The following is a 19034-nucleotide window of genomic DNA, read 5'->3' as shown; positions in this document are numbered from 1 at the left end:
ATAGGTCCTAACCTAATTATACATTTTGACCTCAATAGTGCAACGGCTTTCTTTGAAGAATCACATAACTCCCCAAAATACTCACAAACAAACCCCACAAACGCAGAAACAAATGTTACAGCGTTTGCGACACGCGGAATCGATCTCAGGAAGCGGCAGAATTAGCGAATGTCTCTTGTCATCTGGCTGTATCACCTTACATCGAAAAGTTACATGTGCATTCCAACTAACACGCCACATACGCCTTTTTGTAAAATTACGTTATCACAGTTGCATATTGCATTTTCTGGAATGCGGGTGGATTGGAGGAATTTAGACTTTAATGTTAGAATCATAGGTAAATAGGTTATGAAGTTCCTTGCATAATTTGTAGGTGGTCTATGCGGAAGTTTTTGGTGATTCGCCAGCATGTTTCTTAACCTAAAATTGTACTGTTAGAATACCTAGATAATACTATCTATATGTATAATATAGCTGTGAGAAACATTTTAACAACGGTTAGGTTACCTAAGAGTTACAGTGTGGTATTTTTTGCGAATGGGGTAGAAAACCATACCTACTTACTTTTCATTTGTTTAGCATAAAAAACTTACTTGCGCGTTATTTATAAGTGCAATTTCTCACCTAGGTGACATTTTCATTTGTTTTTATTAAAATAAGGAAGAATTACCGACATGTGAATGAAATCTCGAGGTAGGTCGACATTGATTTTATTTAATTTACCATTTTCTATGTTTTCATACTAACCACATGTTTATTTTTGATCGATCCTAAACTAAATTGAATCTAGCAGTAATCGATATTGTAATAACATTAGCAATTAGTACAGCATCGAAGGTTTGTTAGTATTGTTTGTAGTTGGCAAGGCTCCGAGCCGCGCCGCGCCCGCGCAGCTGCTGAAACCAAACGTCGTGTGAACGCCGGACAATGCAGGGTGTCGCTGTTGACACCATCGTGCCGTATTTAATAGGACAAAATATTTTTATTATAATCTGGCCAACTTTGCCAGTAGAAAAATGCGGCAAATTTAAAAAATGTAGGCGCGACAGGTCGATGTCCTATTCAAATTTTCAACTTCGTGTCTTTTTCTAAAATATTTTCTCAAAGTTGACTTGCCAGACTATAGCTATTTGTAACATGTTTTTTTCTTAATTTGTTGAATGAATCCAGCATAGTACAATTTTAGTTTTAAAAATTTTTTCGTAAACTTTTCTGAGGGATGGCTACTCAAATGCTAGACTTGTTAGGTAGGTAGGTATCATAACATTGCTTTGTCCTCGGAGTTACGTAGGTTCGCTAATTAAACCTTAATTTTATATTTTCGTTAATTTTCGCTACATAAGGGGAAACCAAATTTCTCCTCATACCTATACTTAGTACCTACTTATAAGTACCTAAAAACGGAAAAAGGGTCAAATTTAATTTTCCCGTACCGGGTACGTACGGTACGATATCCTGAACGGTAAAACTCATGTAATATTCTACTTATTCACACATATAAATTACCTATTAGTATTAAAATTGTTTAGTAAATAATCTTAGATAATAAATATTAGATATACAAAACGGAAATCACATTGTTTTATACCTAAATTAATTTAATAATTAAGTTAACAGTTCCATTATGTTTGAAGAATGGACGGAAAGGACGATGAATATCACATTTATAAATAAATACCCCAGCGAGACCGTCCTCATTTTCCCTCCAGCATGGCCAGCCTGCGCGGGCGTCGGCGGCGGTGCGTGAGCGCACACATGGGCCGCATCTGCGGAGCCCCGACCTGAGCTACGCTACAATCTTACGGATATTTTCCTAGAATGGTGAGAAACGGTCAACAATTATGTAGAAAATAACTGCGTGATAAACCTTGTATAATTATCTCGCTTATACCTATTAGGTAATATTCGAAAGTGCTGTCGCTGATTTCTGGATCATACACAGTAGGTAGGTATGTAGGTCTGTATATATGCACAAAAAAGTAACTAATTGTACACAGGGGTGATGGTAAGTTTTTTATTATAAGAACACAAGCAATGTGTATGACTCTGCTGTAAAATATGTATTAATTAACATTAACAAACCTACTTCAGTTGGTTATAGATAGAGCGATCGAATCTGTGTTCCGAGGGGGCAAGGGGTCGCGAGTTACACGCTTCATACACCTTAATTACTGAATTCAGTCGTCCTAACTAGGATCCTAAAAAATATATTCCTAATAGTTAGTGCAGTCAAACTTACTAAACGCGGTTAGACCAGATAAGTACTTACGTTAATACAGTACCTTTACAATTTAGGATTCTGAATCTGAATCTCACAACACGTATGTAACTCAATTTAACTTCTCTAAGTAATAGTTCTTGGCACGATCTGTAAAATTTGGAGCATCTTTCTATAAGTGCAGTACTTTTTGAACTTTTTCAAATATTCGTAAAACCCAAAGGACTTCTAAAATGGATCACAAACCGGAGTGAGTAAGCAAGTACGAATTTGTATCGAACTGACTTTAATTCCATGCCATTTAATATTCCAACCGATGAAAATAAGTTGATATTTACTTTGAAAGCAGCCGAGTGTTGATACGTTTAGTGGTGGCTTCCGCTGGCATTCAAGTCTCTTCGAATAAAATGTTATTATACTCAATATCCCGCCGGGACCTCTACGTGTATTTCATTTTAATGTTGTGCTGTTGCGAAAATCAGTTATGAATTCCTAATAAAGTTTTATATGTTTATAGACTGCTTTAAGGAATGAAAGGATAGGCGTTTGATACCTACCTATAACCTACTTAATTTCTTATATCGAATCGATTCCCATCGGAATAGAATACGTGCCTAATATATTTTTGTGTCACATGAGATCATATTTTGGTTTTTGCACACTCGGTAACCTGTAACCACTCACTTCCTTTCGACTCGAGTAACACTAACATCTAACTAAGGTACTGATTTATTAAATGATTCTCTAGATCAGATAATAAGATAATCAGGCCAGTAATAAAGGACCATTTGTCAAATTTCTATAAAGTTTTGAGGTAAATAAAAATAATAAAATATTATTCTATTTATATTTTTTGGGTCACTTTGTTGCTTCCAGGGACCACCAGTGACCCTACGGATCACCGGTTAAGATCCAATGCTCTACGAGTAAATCAACTTCTAATTTCGATCATTAAAGACGCATGTCAATCTGCCCTCTTATTATGTCTGCTAATGCTTACTCGTAGCAGTCGTAGCAAAATGTAACTCATTAAACGGCACTTTGTAGATTAATGTGTAAGCACCTACTTACAGCACGATTGACTGATGACCTCATGTATCGCCTGGCATCGAGGAATGGTTTCTGTCACAGCGTGCTTTTGAAATATTGCATATCTTCTCCATCTAACTACACTTCGCATTCAAATATGACATTTATGTTTAACTTGGTAAAGTAGACTTTGCTGTAATAAAAATAAATCTTTTACGAGGATGCTTGAGTATAAGGTGTAGGTAATGAAATTCGTGTACGGAAGGCATGTACCTAATGACGTTAGGTGCAGAGAAGATGTAATAATAGAGACTGTAAATTCCATTCGGAGTGGGCTACTCTTATTGTTAAAGATGGCGTCACCACGCGCCACGCCACATGTTGAGATCTGGAAATTTAAAATAATTTAATTTCTGCCATTTATGTACGTTCTTATTTTTATCTCTTGTTATAGAAGAAAAAAATCTTCAAATCGTGTGACAGGGCTCAAGATCGTTGGTGAAAATATATTGCGGTAACCTTTGCTATTACCTATCGATATTCGGAAATACATATTTACGGATGTAGTATCGTTTGCCGAAATGTGACCTTCTTCTCAAAGACACGATTAATTAATTAGGTACATTTATGATTCTTTGATAATTCAGAGGGTTTTGAAGAAGAACGTTTTAATCGGTGTAATATTATAACATCGAACGAAAATTCATCTTTCAAGTATAACCGTAACTGATACCTCTCCAATATGCCATCTACAGTAATTATAAGGAATAGTTGTACCGTTCTATATGAGGCGCAACTGCGATAAATTTAGCAGTTTTTATTATTCTCAAGTCTCTTGTCAGGAGATTCTGCACAGAGGGGCTCTGAAACGATAATAACACTGTCTTGTCCGTCTGTCCGCGGATCACGTTACTTAGCATTAACTGCGGGTTATTTAGGAATGGTATTGCTAAAGTTGCTAATGGAATATATAGGTAAGTACCATATGTAGTATACATAGTAGTGCCATTTTTTTTATTGAAACAAAATCGAAATTTATTATAGACTAAGTAGGTCAAGTGCCAGTCCTTTTAGAGTCAGACCGAGAAAAGTTTGCAGCGATTTTGATAGCCCACGCAGTGCAAGTGTTATTTTAAACGTCAAACTTCTATGAATTTATGACGTGTAAATAACACTTGCACTGCGTGGGCTATCAAAATCGCTGCAGACTTTTCTTGGTCTAACTCTATACGAATGTCTCTGTGAGCTATAGAAATAAATTAAAAAAAAAACGACACTAAATAAGTAAATGATGATTCATGGGAGGAAATTCACGAACTATCTACACGGCTACACCTATCCTATAATCACTATGTGTAGGTACGGTCGAGTACAAGATACCATTTCGTACCTTGTCAGTGACAATAGAAAATGAGGTCCCTGGCGACTTTCATATTGATTGTCACTGTGACAAGGTTACGGAATGGTCAACGGAACTTAAAATCTTTCCTACCTACGTGTGCCTATAATATTTATAGGATCTCATCGTCTTGACTTCTGTCCTGATGAAACTGGGGCCATCTGGCGGTCTAGCATGAGTTGCGTTCTCGCGCGCGACTCCATACATCTGGCGCGACTTCAAGTATGGACTCGCGCGCGAGAACGCAAGTTGTGCTAGACCGCCTGACGATCTAGCATGAGTCGCGTTCTCGCGCGCGACTCCATACATCAAGCCGATCAAGCGCGACTTCAAGTGTGGACTCGCGCGCGAGAACGCAACTTATGCGATCAAAACCTCAGGAAGAAAAAGAAAGAGTGAGATTAAATATATGTACATAAAAGGAATCACGAATTGAGAAACGCTTCGTAACGCCACCTGAAAGTCAAATATCTATTTGCTTATAGTTAATTCAAAACGAAAAACTTTTTTGTGCGGTATAAAAAGTTTTCTACCCAGTTTTTTGCCGGAACCTCAATAAAAAGACACGACATAAAACTTCCTTGAAGCGTTATAGAGCGCTTCTCTTAGATTAATGAAGGCAAAAAGGGACAGGATCCTTATGTATATGGACTTATATTTTTTGCAAGTAGCTATTCGTAGTTAAAGTTTTACGTAGGTAGATAAAGTTCTATTCTGAAGTATGTATTTTAATATAGACAGATTAGATATTTGTAGTTACACTGGCCATTTATTAATTGAATCAGCGAAAATATATGTAAGTAATTATATAACTACGAGCTGCGGGATTCTGTTTAACCGTATTTTGATTTACTTAAATGATCGCGGTCGGATCGATCAGTATTAGATATTGTTTAATTTACAATGTGTGCATTCATTTGATTGTCAAAAAAACAGTCGCTTTCAGTTCTGTATTTAGAAGTACAGTCAAAGAAATTAATTTCCGACCGATTTCGTACCTTGTCACCAAAGCTCGGAACCGGTTTTTTCTTCATACAAAAAATACCGGCATTCTTACGTTCTTTTTCGTTCTTTGGTTTATAATTTCATTTTTAAATTAGACAATCTAATAATAAGAAGTTGTTACCTAAATGCATGATTCAGTTCTATGTAAAGAGCATAAAATAATTAAAAATATTGGGCTATTTTGGGTTTTACAATAAAACCGGTTCCGAGCCCTGCTTGTCACAGTGACAATCTATATTATGAAAGTAGCTAGAGCTAGAGACCCATACATACTACTACCCCATACCCTATCTGTAGGTAAGCCGAAGGGAGTCGATCTAAGGCCGGCCGGGCCGGCCGGTCCGCAGCGGCCACCCTGGAAAGTAAATACGTCAATTTATTGTTAACGTCGTACCTAACTACCTACTCCAAACTCTACTAAATAAAGGCCACCTAGATTAATTTGCTGATTCAAGAACTAAATAGCTAAGCGATCATTAATGTTTAAGTGGGTTAAACAGAATTGCGCTGATCACTTTATTTAAGCTAATAATTTAGCAAAGTTAAACCTGCATTGTGGTTTAACTCTACTAAGTACAATTACACCCGTATGTAGGTAAAAAGTGTTTTGAAACACATAATGAGCTATTTCTGTTTAGTTCTGACAGTGTGTTTATCTTTAGCCGCGCTTTACGATCCGCCGATGAGTTATTAGCCGTCCCGCCTGACAGCCTGTCTCCGGGAATGAAATAAAATGGAAATAAATACGAAATTTGTACTGTTTTATTGATCCATTAGCGAGAACTGTGCCTACCACGCGTAGTGTAAGTAGATTTTATGAACTTAGTAAATGTAGGTTTGAAATCAATGCACTACCTAATGATTAGTGACTAATCGTTTAAACTAGGTAATAATTGACTGGACTCATAGACTAGGAACCCTCTAGACGGAGTTTAGAGCAATTATTTCATGAAGCCGATGCTGCCAAAAATACGGGGGTGCGGGGGGACGAGGTGAGCTAATCCCGTGCCGTGATTGGTCCGTTCAAAGACACGGACCAATCACGGCACCGGATTGACTCGAAGGTGGAGTAAAATTAGCGTATAAGTGGCAGAGGGGGTAGCGTTACTATGCTCAGTCTAGAGGATGTCTTGTCTGTGACTGGACTAGATGGCAGGTAGGTATTAATTTCGTCTGTTGCTTTGCTCTTTCAGGCACAAGTGAACATAAACTTCATATTAAATTATTTGTCTAGAATATGAATAAAGAATGTCGTATCTAAGTTTTATCAAATCAACCCCCAAACAAAATTAAGTTCCATAGTTGGGAAATAGAAATTTGCGGTCATAAAGCTGCGGTAGAGTTAGAATAAGTACTTACTCTACTTTTAATAAACTTTAAATACAAATAAGTGGCTATTGCTGTTAGAGTACAATACAACTTAGGTACATAGGTATTAAGCTAAAAATTCTGTGTATTGAAATGTACATACAGTGTATGTATAGTGTATGTTATAGAGCATTACGATATTTTTATAGCCGGTCAAACACGTTTGTCAGTAGCAAATGGCGCGAAATTCAAATTTTCTATGGGACGATTACCCTTCACGCCTACTTTTTTAAATTTACCGTTCTTTTCTACTGACGGTAATGGCTTGACAGCCTATAATCGCTTGATGTATCAGTTTTCGACATTCTACGGTCCGAATTAATAAACTTGGTCAACCAGATCTTGACAGTAGAAAAACGCGGCAAATTTTAAAAATGTAGGCGCGAAGGGATATCGTCCCATATAAAATTTGAATTTCGCGCCTTTTTTTACTGACAAGATTTGGTTGACCAGCTATAGTAGTATTATTTATATCATTTTAATCATAATAACTTCCACTTGTAGTAAATAATATTTGCGTATTAAATATTACTCATTTAATAGTTAAAGTATTGTTGATATGTGAGATAAAATAGATCTTAATTATAAAACTGCAGAAATGTAATTTGGACCGTTGTAGGGTTAATGACCCAGTTGGCGTCTGTCACCTGCCAGGCCGTTATCTGTCAAAGCAAATTACGGCGGCGCTGTGTTTGCGCATTCTTGCAGTTTCATTGTATTAAATTTAAAATTTATGAGATAAAAACATTAGTTTGAATCGCACGTTTTATCATGGAGGCTGGGGATTCGTTTTTGTCTTGTGCAACAACATTAGAATGGACGACCCCTCAAGGATCCATCCTGAAAAAGGTCAACTACAGAACTGCATCTCTTCGACTTATTCGTAATGAATTCCGTGAAATGTATATGGAAATATCAAGTGAAAAACACGCAGCCATTCGACTGGCATTAAAAGGAATAAACGTGTTCAAAAAGTTCATGGCTGAAGGCAAGGCAAGTGTAAAGTTCCAAGAGGCGGGATGCACGCTCTTTATATCAAACGCGCCGCCAACAAATCTCGTGTCATTTTTAAGGACCATTTTTGTTAAGATGACTGGAGATAAGGAGGCATCGTCAACGACTACTCCGTCTAAACAATCTATGAGAGCTAAGTTGCTCAGTGGGAAAGCACAGTCTTTTGAGGAAATAAGTCCTATAACTGTAGCTGATATACACAATGCTAAAAGTAAAATTCCAAAGTCAACTACAACAACACCTTCTCCTCCTTCAAAAAAGCGAAAGCATGACGACCCTACAAGGGGCCCTGCACCCAAAAAACTGTATTCTCCATCACCACTCACAACAACTAGTTCTTTGAATCCAGAGCAGCAGAGAGTGTTGGAGGCTTGTCTTGGAGGGAAGAATGTATTTTTCACAGGGTCTGCGGGGACTGGCAAAAGTTTTTTGCTAAAAAGAATTGTTGCAGCGTTACCTCCTGATGTCACAATAGCCACTGCCTCTACTGGAGTTGCTGCTTGCCATGTTGGTGAGTAAAAATGTGATGTTCTGATTTTACATTAACACATTCATTGCCACCCAGCCAAACAAGACATCCGCAGACAATCCTGACTATGGGATCGTCCGGCCTGGGAACAAAATCATACAATACCCAATAGTCGGGTTTTCGGCACTGAATGTGTTAACTTAATTGATGTTTTTTGGAACAGTAAATAATATTTGTTGCTATTTTAGGTGGGACAACACTTCATGCATTTGCTGGTATAGGAGATGGGAGCGGGTCTATTGACCACTTGTGTGAGAAAGCAATGAAACTGCCACTTGTTGCACAAAAGTGGAGAAAGTGTAAACATTTAATCATCGATGAAATATCCATGGTTGATGGTGTATTCTTTGAGGTAATTACTGTAGTTGTTAATAATATAAGTCTAGTGAAAGTAACTGTGAATCATTCAACTGTTATTATGAAATTAGTATTATGTTAAAATTACATTGTCCTTTCCAATTTACAGAAATTAGAAGCAGTAGCAAGGCATGTTAGAAGAAATGATAAACCATTTGGAGGGATACAGCTCATTCTGTGCGGAGATTTCCTACAATTACCACCAGTAGTTGAAAAGGGGCAGACAGGAAAGAGATTCTGTTTCCAAACAGCCTGCTGGGATAAATGTATACAGCTGTGCTATGAACTAAAGCAAGTCCACAGACAAAAGGATCAAGAATTTATATCCATATTAAACAGTATAAGAATAGGGAGAGTGACAAAAGAGATAAGTGACAGGCTTATAGGTACTGCTAGACAAAAGATTGAAAGTGATGGAATTTTAGCAACAAGACTGTGCTCTCACACAAATGACTCTAAAATGATAAATAACTCTAAATTGCAAGATTTGGAAGGTGAAGAAAAACTGTTTACATCTCAAGATAGTGATAATGCTAGTAAAACACTTGACATGCAAACTATAGCTCCATCAAAACTGGTCTTAAAAATAGGAGCACAAGTAATGTTGCTCAAAAATATAAATGTGAATTCAGGTTTAGTAAATGGAGCCAGAGGAGTTGTAGTCAGATTTGAAGAAGGATATCCTGTTGTAAGATTTAAGAATAAAAAAGAGTATACAGCCAGATCTGAGCGTTGGTATGTGAAGAATGCTAGTGGAAGTCTGTTGTGCAGAAGACAAATTCCATTGAACTTAGCTTGGGCATTCTCAATACATAAATCACAAGGTCTTACTTTAGATTGTGTGGAAATGTCTCTATCAAAGATTTTTGAAGCGGGACAGGCTTATGTAGCTCTTAGTAGGGCGCAGAGTTTAGACACATTGCGAGTATTAGACTTTGATTCCAGGCATGTGTGGGCTGACACCAGTGTACTCGAGTTCTACCAAAAATTCAGGCGCCGTTTACAACAAATGGAAGTTGTGCCTCTTGGGAGACCTTTGGCTGACAAAACCAACAAAAAATTAAAATTAAGAGAAATTCTTGAGAAACAAATGAGAAGGAAATAGTTTAATTTTATTATTGACAATTTTAATTATGATTTAAGGGAGCGTTCAAGTATTACGTAACGCAATTTTTGGACATTTTTGACCCGCCCTCCCCCCCATGTAACGCGCGTAACGTTTTTCTGTACTCCCCCCAAATTCGTTACGTAATACTTGAACGCTCCCTAAGACTGAATTGTATTTTTTTTTCTAGAGACCTTTCATAATATAATAAGGTAAACGTATGAATGCTTGACATGCTAATGCCCAATAGATGTCACCCTGCTGTCACCTCTATTGAGAATGACTTAAGTTTCAAGATGGCATGTACTGGGACCGCATCGACCTTACATACTTAGTAGATCCAACTAAGTTTTAGTAAATTCCATTTAAATTATTTTAAATAATAAACCTTATAAATAATAAAAATAGCTAAGGAGTTTTAAATAAAATGAGTCCAGTAATTATCTGTGTATTTATTTATCTCAGTCCAAATACAAATTAAGGACACTCAATAAAATGGGAGTAATTTGTATGTAATATTTAATGCAAAATCAAAACCATTCTTCACTTCATGAAATAACTGAAATATTCAGTCTGTCTAGTGTTAAAGTACTAAAAAAAATCTAATTACTGTATTACCGAGCCTCAACAGCAGTCAGTATTTCCACCTGTTCTTCTAAAGTGGCTTGTTTCTCTTGTAAGCATTTGATAACATACTTATAGTTCTCAATGTTTTGCTCCATTTCTTTTCGACCTGATTTAGTATCAGTCATATTCTTCTGTAGATTTTCAAGGTTTTTATTACTTTTCACAACTGCCTCAGTCAGCATATTATTCAAATATTCTTGTTTCTTGATCAATACCCATAGCTTAGCTTCCATTGGGGCATCAGGCAGACATTTAATGTCATCATACACAAATACACTCAAGTTAATGGGCTCTTTCATTCGAACTAAAGTTAACTTGATGTCAGACATGAGTTCAGACTGTGTCATCCTGCTGAGAGCCTTATCCAGCTTAGAGCTTGAAGTGTTAGTATTCTGCAACATTAATAACAAGAAAAAAATTGGTACATGAATACAATTCAAAACCGATCAAAAATTTACATCTAACTAGACTAGGGCATGCTCCAGGACAGGTTTTGTACTATTAGTTATTTGCAAATAAATAATATAGTTTGTTGATTATGATCATAGCATTAGCATATTAATTTTCCATCCCAATAAATCCAAATTTTGATGGAGTTCATGATATAAGCAATGATCTGTACAGTCGGCTGCAGAGATAGCTGACCCATGCATATAAATTTGTTTGCAGAGGGGGGTCAACTAACTCTGCAGCTGACTGTACTTTTTGATTTCCTAATAGAATGTGACGATTATATTTACCTTGGCAATAGTCTTAGAAGCTGAATCTGGTCCCATTGCTGGGAACAGTGTAGGTATGGCATTTGGTTTAAGTTTTCTTTGGGCATCAAAGTGTTTATTCTCAAAATGTTTTGAACAAATTCTACTTTTCGCCCAATCCAGTATAGTACATCTGTTCTTCAAAATTTGTAACCACCTGTTCCTCATTTCCAGTGAAGTTGGACATCTGAAATCGAGAAAGAGTGGAATAAAATAAATTAATTCTACTATTTTAGGTTATGTTTAGTTACAACCTTTATAATAATCAAAGTACATAAAGAAAAAGATCTTTTACATAATTAATGTATATTATTTAGTATTATAACTTCTTAATGTAACTACGAATGTTACTATAGCTAGTAAATCAAGAATTTAACTTACGGATGGAAGTTTGTGGCGAGACCTTTGTTGAAAAGTGTAGTTTTGCAGCCCTTCACCACGCAGTTACCAGGAGCCATTTTGCTGAGGGTTTATTTATATATTGGTAAAGGACACAGTAACAACAGAACGACAGTAATTGCTGTTTATTAGTAATATTAATTTTTAAATACAATAAACAAGCCGACTGTTGACATACAAGTTGACAGTTTAAGTAAAATTATTCTTTTACTATTCGGTTAACATTATGACTTAGGAATTTGGACATACAGCCGAGCAGATGTGTATTATAGTCTGACAAACCAAATTATCAGTAAACAATAGCACCAATTGTATCTCTGTTTGGCTGACTGATTGAGAATGCCATTTGGTATTAAGTCCGCCAGCTGTACAATAAATTTTAAATAAATAAAAAACGAATAAAACTACTTATCAAGCAAATCTTGTCAGTAAAAAAAGGCGCGAAATTCAAATTTTCTATGGGACGATATCCCTTTGCTCCTACATTTTTCAAATTTGCCGCCTTTTTCTACTGACAAGATCTGCTTGACCAGCTATACTGGGTCAACCAAATCTTGTCAGTAAACAGGAACAAAAAAAAACTATACTCATCCTTTTCTTTTGGGTGCTAGTACTAGTGTTAGACAACACTACTACATCTAGTACTAGTAGTGTAGTAGTAGTAGTAGTGTACTAGTGTGAGTATGATTCTCTTTGGCTATGTTTGAATTCAAACAGACCTTTGACACACTATATATATGTATAGCTGGTCAACCAAATCTTGTCAGTAAAAAAAGGCGCGAAATTCAAATTTTCTATGGGACGATATCCCTTCGCGCCTACATTTTTCAAATTTGCCGCCTTTTTCTACTGTCAAGATCTGGTTGACCAAATATATATTATATCCCCTATACACCTTTGTGATTGCGTACCTATTTTATTATAAATAAATTATTCTTATTCTTTTTGGGTGTTAGAACTAGCGTAAGAAAGACAAAGACAGTGTATGATTCTCTCGGTCTATGTTTGAAATGAGACAGTCCTTGGTCCCTGGCCAAACTATCACGAACCATAATGCCAGCTCCACACTGTCTGAGAGGGACAAGATGATAGTATTTTATTATGTGGTCCCGGTCAAAGACAATTAATTAAATCACTACGTGCCAAAGAGTAGTATAATATCTATGTGCCCAAACTTATCTAACGTCCACATGTACAAAATTGAATAAATACTTAAAAAGGGATTGGTGAGCCAATGTCCTTTAATTTCATTTTCAGAATCAGATTGTGCGAAAAACTGGATAAGCCCCCTCCAGACTATGTGCACGAGTGTGGGGGGGCTATAGGTAGAGTCGGAGCAAGATAACTCTGCATGGCACTAACAAATACAAAGTGTGACAATGTCAAATAGGCACTTAAAGTCAGACCGTGAAAAGTCTGCAGCGATTTAGATAGTCCACGCAGTGCAAGTGTCATTTTAAACGTCAAACTTCTATGAAATTATGACGTATAAATAACACTTACACTGCGCGCGCGTATCAAATCCGCTGCAGACTTCTCTTGGTGCAACTATAGGTGGAACTCATCTGTAAAATTGGTTTAAAAATAAAAATGCAGTGTAAATAATTAATGAAAAATATATTTTACAATGTAATCGTTAGCGCAGGCTACTTCCCTTACATAGAGTTTAAGAGCATGTAGAAATTGTCGAGTAAAAATACCTTCAGAACAGTAATATAATTTCTAGCGCCCTAATCACCAAGTAACCTGAACTTACAATTACAATAATGAGCCTGAGATAAAAATAAACGTGGCAATAAATATTTTAGATTCATAACAAAATAAATAATTACGCTTAACACTAATCAGTTACACTAATAGCGACGGGTGGTATGAACCGCCAGGTGTGGCTGACCTCCGCGCAGGTTTGGATTAGGGACTGATGGTCTTCCATAGATGGGTCATCTAATATTGGTTCTGTCGTGGAGCACTGGATGTCGATTTTGTATTCGCCGGGCGTCAGGAACACGACTGTGCATTCGTGATAAGCTTTAGCAGATTCTGGCAGTGTAGTGAGAACCACTCTGAAAACAAATGAAAAACTATAGTGTGTCAAAGGTCTGTTTGATTTCAAACATAGACAGAGAGAATCATCTTTGTCTACACTAGTACTAGCACCCAAAAGAAAAGGATGAGTATAGTTTTTTTTGTTCCTATTTACTGACAAGATTTGGTTGACCCAATATCTGAACACGCCTGTATTGTAAAGGCGCTAGAGTGCGTGTTCGTGTTTCTTGAGCACCTTGGCCGCTCCGATATATCCGATGGTGACTCTACATTATACACTCGTATTATTACCAAAATAGTGACCGAGAGTCAAAAAGAGTCGTACAGCCTCTTGAAGTTGCCCAATCAACGAATTTATCAACATAAAATGACGAGGGTTTTGCAGTTTTTAATTATCTCATCTTTTCCTAGTTTTAGAATAACTCATTTGTTATTCCCTGCAGTAGCGACCCTATTATAGCTCAGAACGCTATTATTATAGTCCTGGTGCATACAGCTGGACAGACAGACAGCGGCGGTGCAGCGGCCTGCTGGTTCTATACGGCCACTAGTCGCCTGTGCAATGTATTCTTGCTATAAGATCTATAGACATTTGCATGATTTCTTCTCACAAGTATAGCCTGACCAGTAATATATGATAATTGTCAAGAGGGCGCTGTTATTCTCATGTATAGGGTGACAATTCAGTGTAGTATGAAAAAATTAGTTCCAGTGAAATTCCGCAACATGGCGCACCCTCAATAGATCCTGGTTCACCTATAAATGATGACTCACTTGTTATTCCCCGCAGTAGCGACCCTGTTATCGAGCTTATAGCTCAGCACGCCATTGTTATAGTCCTGGTACAGCTGGACGGACAGACAGAGGCGGTGCAGCGGCCTGCTAAGGTGGTTCCACACGGCCACGCCGAGCGAGACGCACTCGCCGGCTGTGCAGCTGTACTCTTCTTGTGGCTTGATGCATTGGGAGTTTACGCTTACTTCTGTAAAGGAAGAGGTGATGAATGCATAAAAAAATCGGACAATCATCGGCAAGAAGCTCGTCCATAGGGTCCATAGACAGATTGGACACCCTTCCGAAGCGGACCAGATCTGCAAATCACCTAATTGCTATATCACCAATTTTGCATAAAACAATCTAGTGGGGATTGAAAGTGAGTGAGCGAGTAAAGTGGCGTTTAGTTCCATTTTTTACTGTATGCAAAATATCCATAACAAATGTTCGTTGGCAGACTTGAGCTGATTTAGTTTTCCGTTTTATTAACTGTAAAAGCATTCAACTGTACCTTCCTCCTCCTGCCACAGGTATTAGGCCTGATATACACTTGTAAGTTTTACTTACGTAAGTAGGAACAAAGTAGGGATTTCTTAGAGTGAGATAACGATATTCATCTTTCATTCTGTAGTATATCTGTGTCCCTACTATTTTTTTTTTGGCCTGGTTTAGTGTCCCACTGCTGGGCAAAGGCCTCCCCTTCTTTCGTCCACTCAACCCTATCGTTTGCACCCTCCCACCAATCCGGATAAAATGCGTCCAAGTCGTCCCGCCATCTCCTTTTCGGTCTGCCTGAACCCCGACCTGCACCATCGATGGTGTTCCGTGGGTCCCACTCGGTAACCATTTTGGCCCAACTTCCAGGGTGCATGCGGCAGACATGTCCCGCCCAGTCCCATTTAAGCTTGGCGGTCTTGACACCTACATCTACAATTCGAGTTCTGGAGCGCAGTTCCGTGTTTCTGATTCGATCAGTTCTGCGAACACCTAGTATACTGCGCTCCATCGCTCGCTGGCAGACCTTGAGTTTGGACTTTAGAGCCTCCGTTAATGACCATGTTTGAGCGCCATAGGTTAGGATAGGCAGAATACACATGTCGATGAGTTTGCGCTTGAGACACAAGGGAAGGTTACCCTTCAATAGCGCCTTCATGGACCAGAAGCTCTTCCAGGCGTTTTCGATACGTCTACTGACTTCTATGGTTTGCCTGTTTTCGAAGGAAGCTTATCTGGCCCAAGTAAATGTACTCATCAACATATTGTATATCCTGTCCATCTACCGTGACCCCAAGTTTTGCTCCGTTGGTCATCAAATTAGTTTTCGCTCTGTTCATTGTGAGTCCAACTTCAGGGCTCGCAGTGCTGAGATCTTGTAGCATGTGTTGCAGTTGAGATGCCGTGTGGGAGAAAAGGACAATGTCGTCGGCAAAACACAGGTTAGTTAACCGCTTATTACCGACGACAATGCCCAGCCCCTTCCACGAGACCGCCAGCTTTTTGAATTGCTCCTCTAGGCAACTGGTGAACAGTTTCGGAGACAGCGGATCGCCCTGTTTGACGCCTTTCTCTATTTTAAACACAGGACCAGGTGCGTGTAATTTAATGTTGGCTGTACTGTTATTATAAATTGTTCCAACGAGTCCAACGTACGTGTCCCTACTTAAGTAAGTAAAATTTACAAGTGTATCTTGGGCCTTATGTATACACTTACCCCAATTCAAAGGCGACATGCGCACGATATCCATCATAGCTTGCGAGAGCGTGATGCCTTTCACGGAGGCGCGACCACGAGTGTCGGAGTGGACGAGGTGCCACTGCAGTTCCACGTTGTTGGTGATGTGCTCTGAGCACATCACCTCCAGGCTGTTGGTCGACGTTCCAGTGCTTATTGACTTGGATTCCATGGCATCTGTTATGGTAAAACGGTATAAAATGTAACTAATTTTGAAGAATATGGTAGTGGCATCTCTGGAGTATTACTGCAATGTTTTGCCGCCAGAGTGCACTAGCGCCTTTAGTAAATAATAGAATAACTTATACATACTGTACCTTAAACTGTTTTTAGGGTTCCGTACCCAAAGGGTAAAAACGGGACCCTATTACTAAGACTCCGCTGTCCGTCCGTCCGTCTGTCACCAGGCTGTATCTCACGAACCGTGATAGCTAGACAGTTGAAATTTTCACAGATGATGTATTTCTGTTGCCGCTATAACAACAAATACTAAAAACAGAATAAAATAAAGATTTAAGTGGGACTCTCATACAACAAACGTGATTTTTGACCGAAGTTAAGCAACGTCGGGCGGGGTCAGTACTTGGATGGGTGACCGTTTTTTTGCTTGTTTTGTTCTATTTTTTGTTGATGGTGCGGAACCCTCCGTGCGCGAGTCCGACTCGCACTTGGCCGGTTTTTTGACAAGTTTTCACAGACAATCAAATATGACATTGATACATCAAGGCGGTTTGTTTACAAAGGGTCTACCGGGAAACGCGAAATCGAAACTCAGCCATCTGCTTCTTTATCGCTCGAATATGCAAGAGTGATAGAGAGGTTAGGTTAGATAACAAAATTTCGACTTTCTCGTTTGCGGTAGACTCCTAGATTGTGACTTATTGTGGGAGTGGCGCCCCATACGCAGAGTTTCGCGTTATATTCCCTATTAAAAAAACGTAAATCGCAGACTATATGCGTGACATTCAAAGAGAAGGAGAGGGGATTACAGTCGCCATCAGAAAATTTGGAGCGGCCAAAGTGCTCAAAAATCTGAACAGGCACCTTAACATCTTGACAATAGAGGCTATGTTTAGATATTTGTAAACACCATGGCCGCTCCGATATTTCTGATGTCGACTGTAGGAAGAATTACCTTCGTCTTTCTTGCAAGGCTGCAGGTTGAACGGGCACCTCGGTAGAGGTACGGGCACGCGGCACGACTCGCGGCTCTCGATGAGGATGTGCTTTTGAGGCGCGTAGTGGAATTCCATCTCTTCTGACGTGAGGTTTGATACGTCAAGGACTAGGTACAGTTGGCTGGGGCTGTGAAACATTAGGATAATTAAGCTTAAGGGGCTACCTGCGGTTTTCATCGATTTTTGACTCGTATCTCCTATTTTTGCACCACAGATAGAATTATAAGACAAACGGCTATCAGTTCTTCAATCATTTATCTCAATTTTTGTCAACCGGATTTTGACAGAAACGAACGCTTATTTTTTTATGATTTTTTTAAACATGGTCTAAGAAACATTTTTTTCGTATCTAGTTAGCTGTGAAATCTTAGATATACGAAATCTACATATTTGGGTTCGTCTTTGACGTCTCGAAGATTTTAATTTTAAACTAATTAACACAAAGTTTTGGCCAGATAACCAGTTTTTTGGCCTAAAATTGTTCAACTTTGATGCCAAATATCTAAGACTATGAACTTTGAAGTAAATATGGGATACTATATTGCTTAATGCAGTTGCTGTTAATATGATAAGCTACTAAAAACATTAGAAAACTAAGGGATTTAGATCGAAGATCATCGGCGTGGAGCCCCTTAATGCACACACACGGCGGGAGCGGGTCTCAATGCTGCCTTCTACAGTTCATGCCAGGGTTCGAAATTATCCAGATAATTATCCGATAAATATCGGATGGATGGTGCTATATTTATTTTCTTTGAATTCTTTGATAGTAAAACATTGAAGGCGTTTTTTTATAAATTTTAGGTTATTATTAAATCGATAATTATCAGGCATAAAAATCGCGATAATTATCAAGATAACTAACATTACTAAGATTACAACATAGTATCAGGATTTTTTAAAACTCAACCTATGTAAATTAGTATAGTATCAGGATTTACAAAGTAGTTTTTTTAACTCTACGAGTACCTATGTAAATTAGTATAGTTTCAGGCCTTTTTTTAATATCTACATATGTAAAGACAAATAAAGATCCTAGAGATAGTTATGACTATGTATTAACAGTGTGTTGGCATATCTAGAGCTGTAAACTTATACCTGTATTTATTTAAAGAATAAAGAATAATTGATAATTATCCTTTCGAACCCTGGTTCATGCACGCCGCTTATAGTTAGGGTTGCCAGATCGAAGTGTGTTATTATCGGGAAAAAATATAAATTTTTCGGGATTTTGGGCCTTAAGTCGGGATAAAAACCATTCAAATTAAATTAATTGTATTAAAAACAACGATATTTTACATTATTGGCACTAGCTGCTCTGCCCAATCTCGTCACGCGCGCCCCGCGCGCGCTGACGGGCTCGACGCGGGTCGCTCGCTCGACGACAGTTCGGTACTTGAAATTATTGTTTTATAACGTGAAGCTGTTTTTCGGGACAATTTTCACTTTGTCGGGAATCGGGAACACATGCTAGAAATCGGGAGAATCCCGCCGAA

The 19034-nt window shown here is 38.2% G+C and overlaps 3 protein-coding genes across 7 annotated transcripts in view; 1 reads left to right on the top strand and 2 right to left on the bottom strand.

Annotated features, from left to right (window-relative positions):
• The first annotated feature begins 7708 nt into the window (after window positions 1-7708).
• On the top strand, window positions 7709-10056 carry LOC134653998 (ATP-dependent DNA helicase PIF1). The gene is made up of 3 exons (XM_063509367.1): window positions 7709-8544; window positions 8751-8914; window positions 9029-10056. Exons 1-3 carry the CDS (start codon window positions 7791-7793, stop codon window positions 10022-10024), a joined length of 1914 nt encoding a protein of 637 aa, XP_063365437.1. The 5' UTR covers window positions 7709-7790; the 3' UTR covers window positions 10025-10056.
• Window positions 10057-10514: 458 nt separating this feature from the next.
• On the bottom strand, window positions 10515-11988 carry LOC134653815 (uncharacterized). Its single transcript, XM_063509178.1, has 3 exons — window positions 11791-11988; window positions 11392-11596; window positions 10515-11043 (listed from the first exon to the last, which is right to left on the bottom strand). The coding sequence occupies exons 1-3, from the start codon at window positions 11865-11867 to the stop codon at window positions 10639-10641; spliced, it is 687 nt and encodes a 228-aa protein (XP_063365248.1). The 5' UTR covers window positions 11868-11988; the 3' UTR covers window positions 10515-10638.
• A 1534-nt stretch (window positions 11989-13522) lies between these two features.
• The window catches only part of LOC134654013 (protein brunelleschi), a 32009-nt gene continuing 26497 nt past the window's right edge, over window positions 13523-19034 (bottom strand). For all 5 annotated transcript variants that reach the window (XM_063509392.1, XM_063509388.1, XM_063509391.1 and 2 more), the window contains 4 exons: window positions 17496-17665; window positions 16340-16537; window positions 14629-14836; window positions 13523-13871 (listed from right to left, as the gene is read on the bottom strand). In XM_063509392.1, the coding sequence (XP_063365462.1) occupies window positions 13649-13871; window positions 14629-14836; window positions 16340-16537; window positions 17496-17665 (799 nt within the window). In that variant the 3' untranslated portion in view covers window positions 13523-13648. The remainder of the gene's footprint in view (window positions 13872-14628; window positions 14837-16339; window positions 16538-17495; window positions 17666-19034) is intronic.

This window comes from Cydia amplana, chromosome 14 (genome assembly GCF_948474715.1).
Source record: "Cydia amplana chromosome 14, ilCydAmpl1.1, whole genome shotgun sequence".
NCBI classification, from domain to species: Eukaryota; Metazoa; Arthropoda; class Insecta; order Lepidoptera; family Tortricidae; genus Cydia; species Cydia amplana.
The sequence above is the reverse complement of the archived record's forward strand: the minus strand, read 5'-3'. Positions and strand labels throughout refer to the sequence as shown.

Coding starts and splice junctions, on each gene's coding strand:
- LOC134653998 (XM_063509367.1), top strand. CDS start 7,791: ATGGAGGCTGGGGATTCGTTTTTGTCTTGTGCAACAACATTAGAATGG. Junction 8,545..8,750: donor AGTTGCTGCTTGCCATGTTG/GTGAGTAAAAAT, acceptor TTGCTATTTTAG/GTGGGACAACACTTCATGCA. Junction 8,915..9,028: donor TTGATGGTGTATTCTTTGAG/GTAATTACTGTA, acceptor TCCAATTTACAG/AAATTAGAAGCAGTAGCAAG.
- LOC134653815 (XM_063509178.1), bottom strand. CDS start 11,867: ATGGCTCCTGGTAACTGCGTGGTGAAGGGCTGCAAAACTACACTTTTC. Junction 11,597..11,790: donor CTCGCCACAAACTTCCATCC/GTAAGTTAAATT, acceptor TCTCGATTTCAG/ATGTCCAACTTCACTGGAAA. Junction 11,044..11,391: donor CTTCTAAGACTATTGCCAAG/GTAAATATAATC, acceptor TTAATGTTGCAG/AATACTAACACTTCAAGCTC.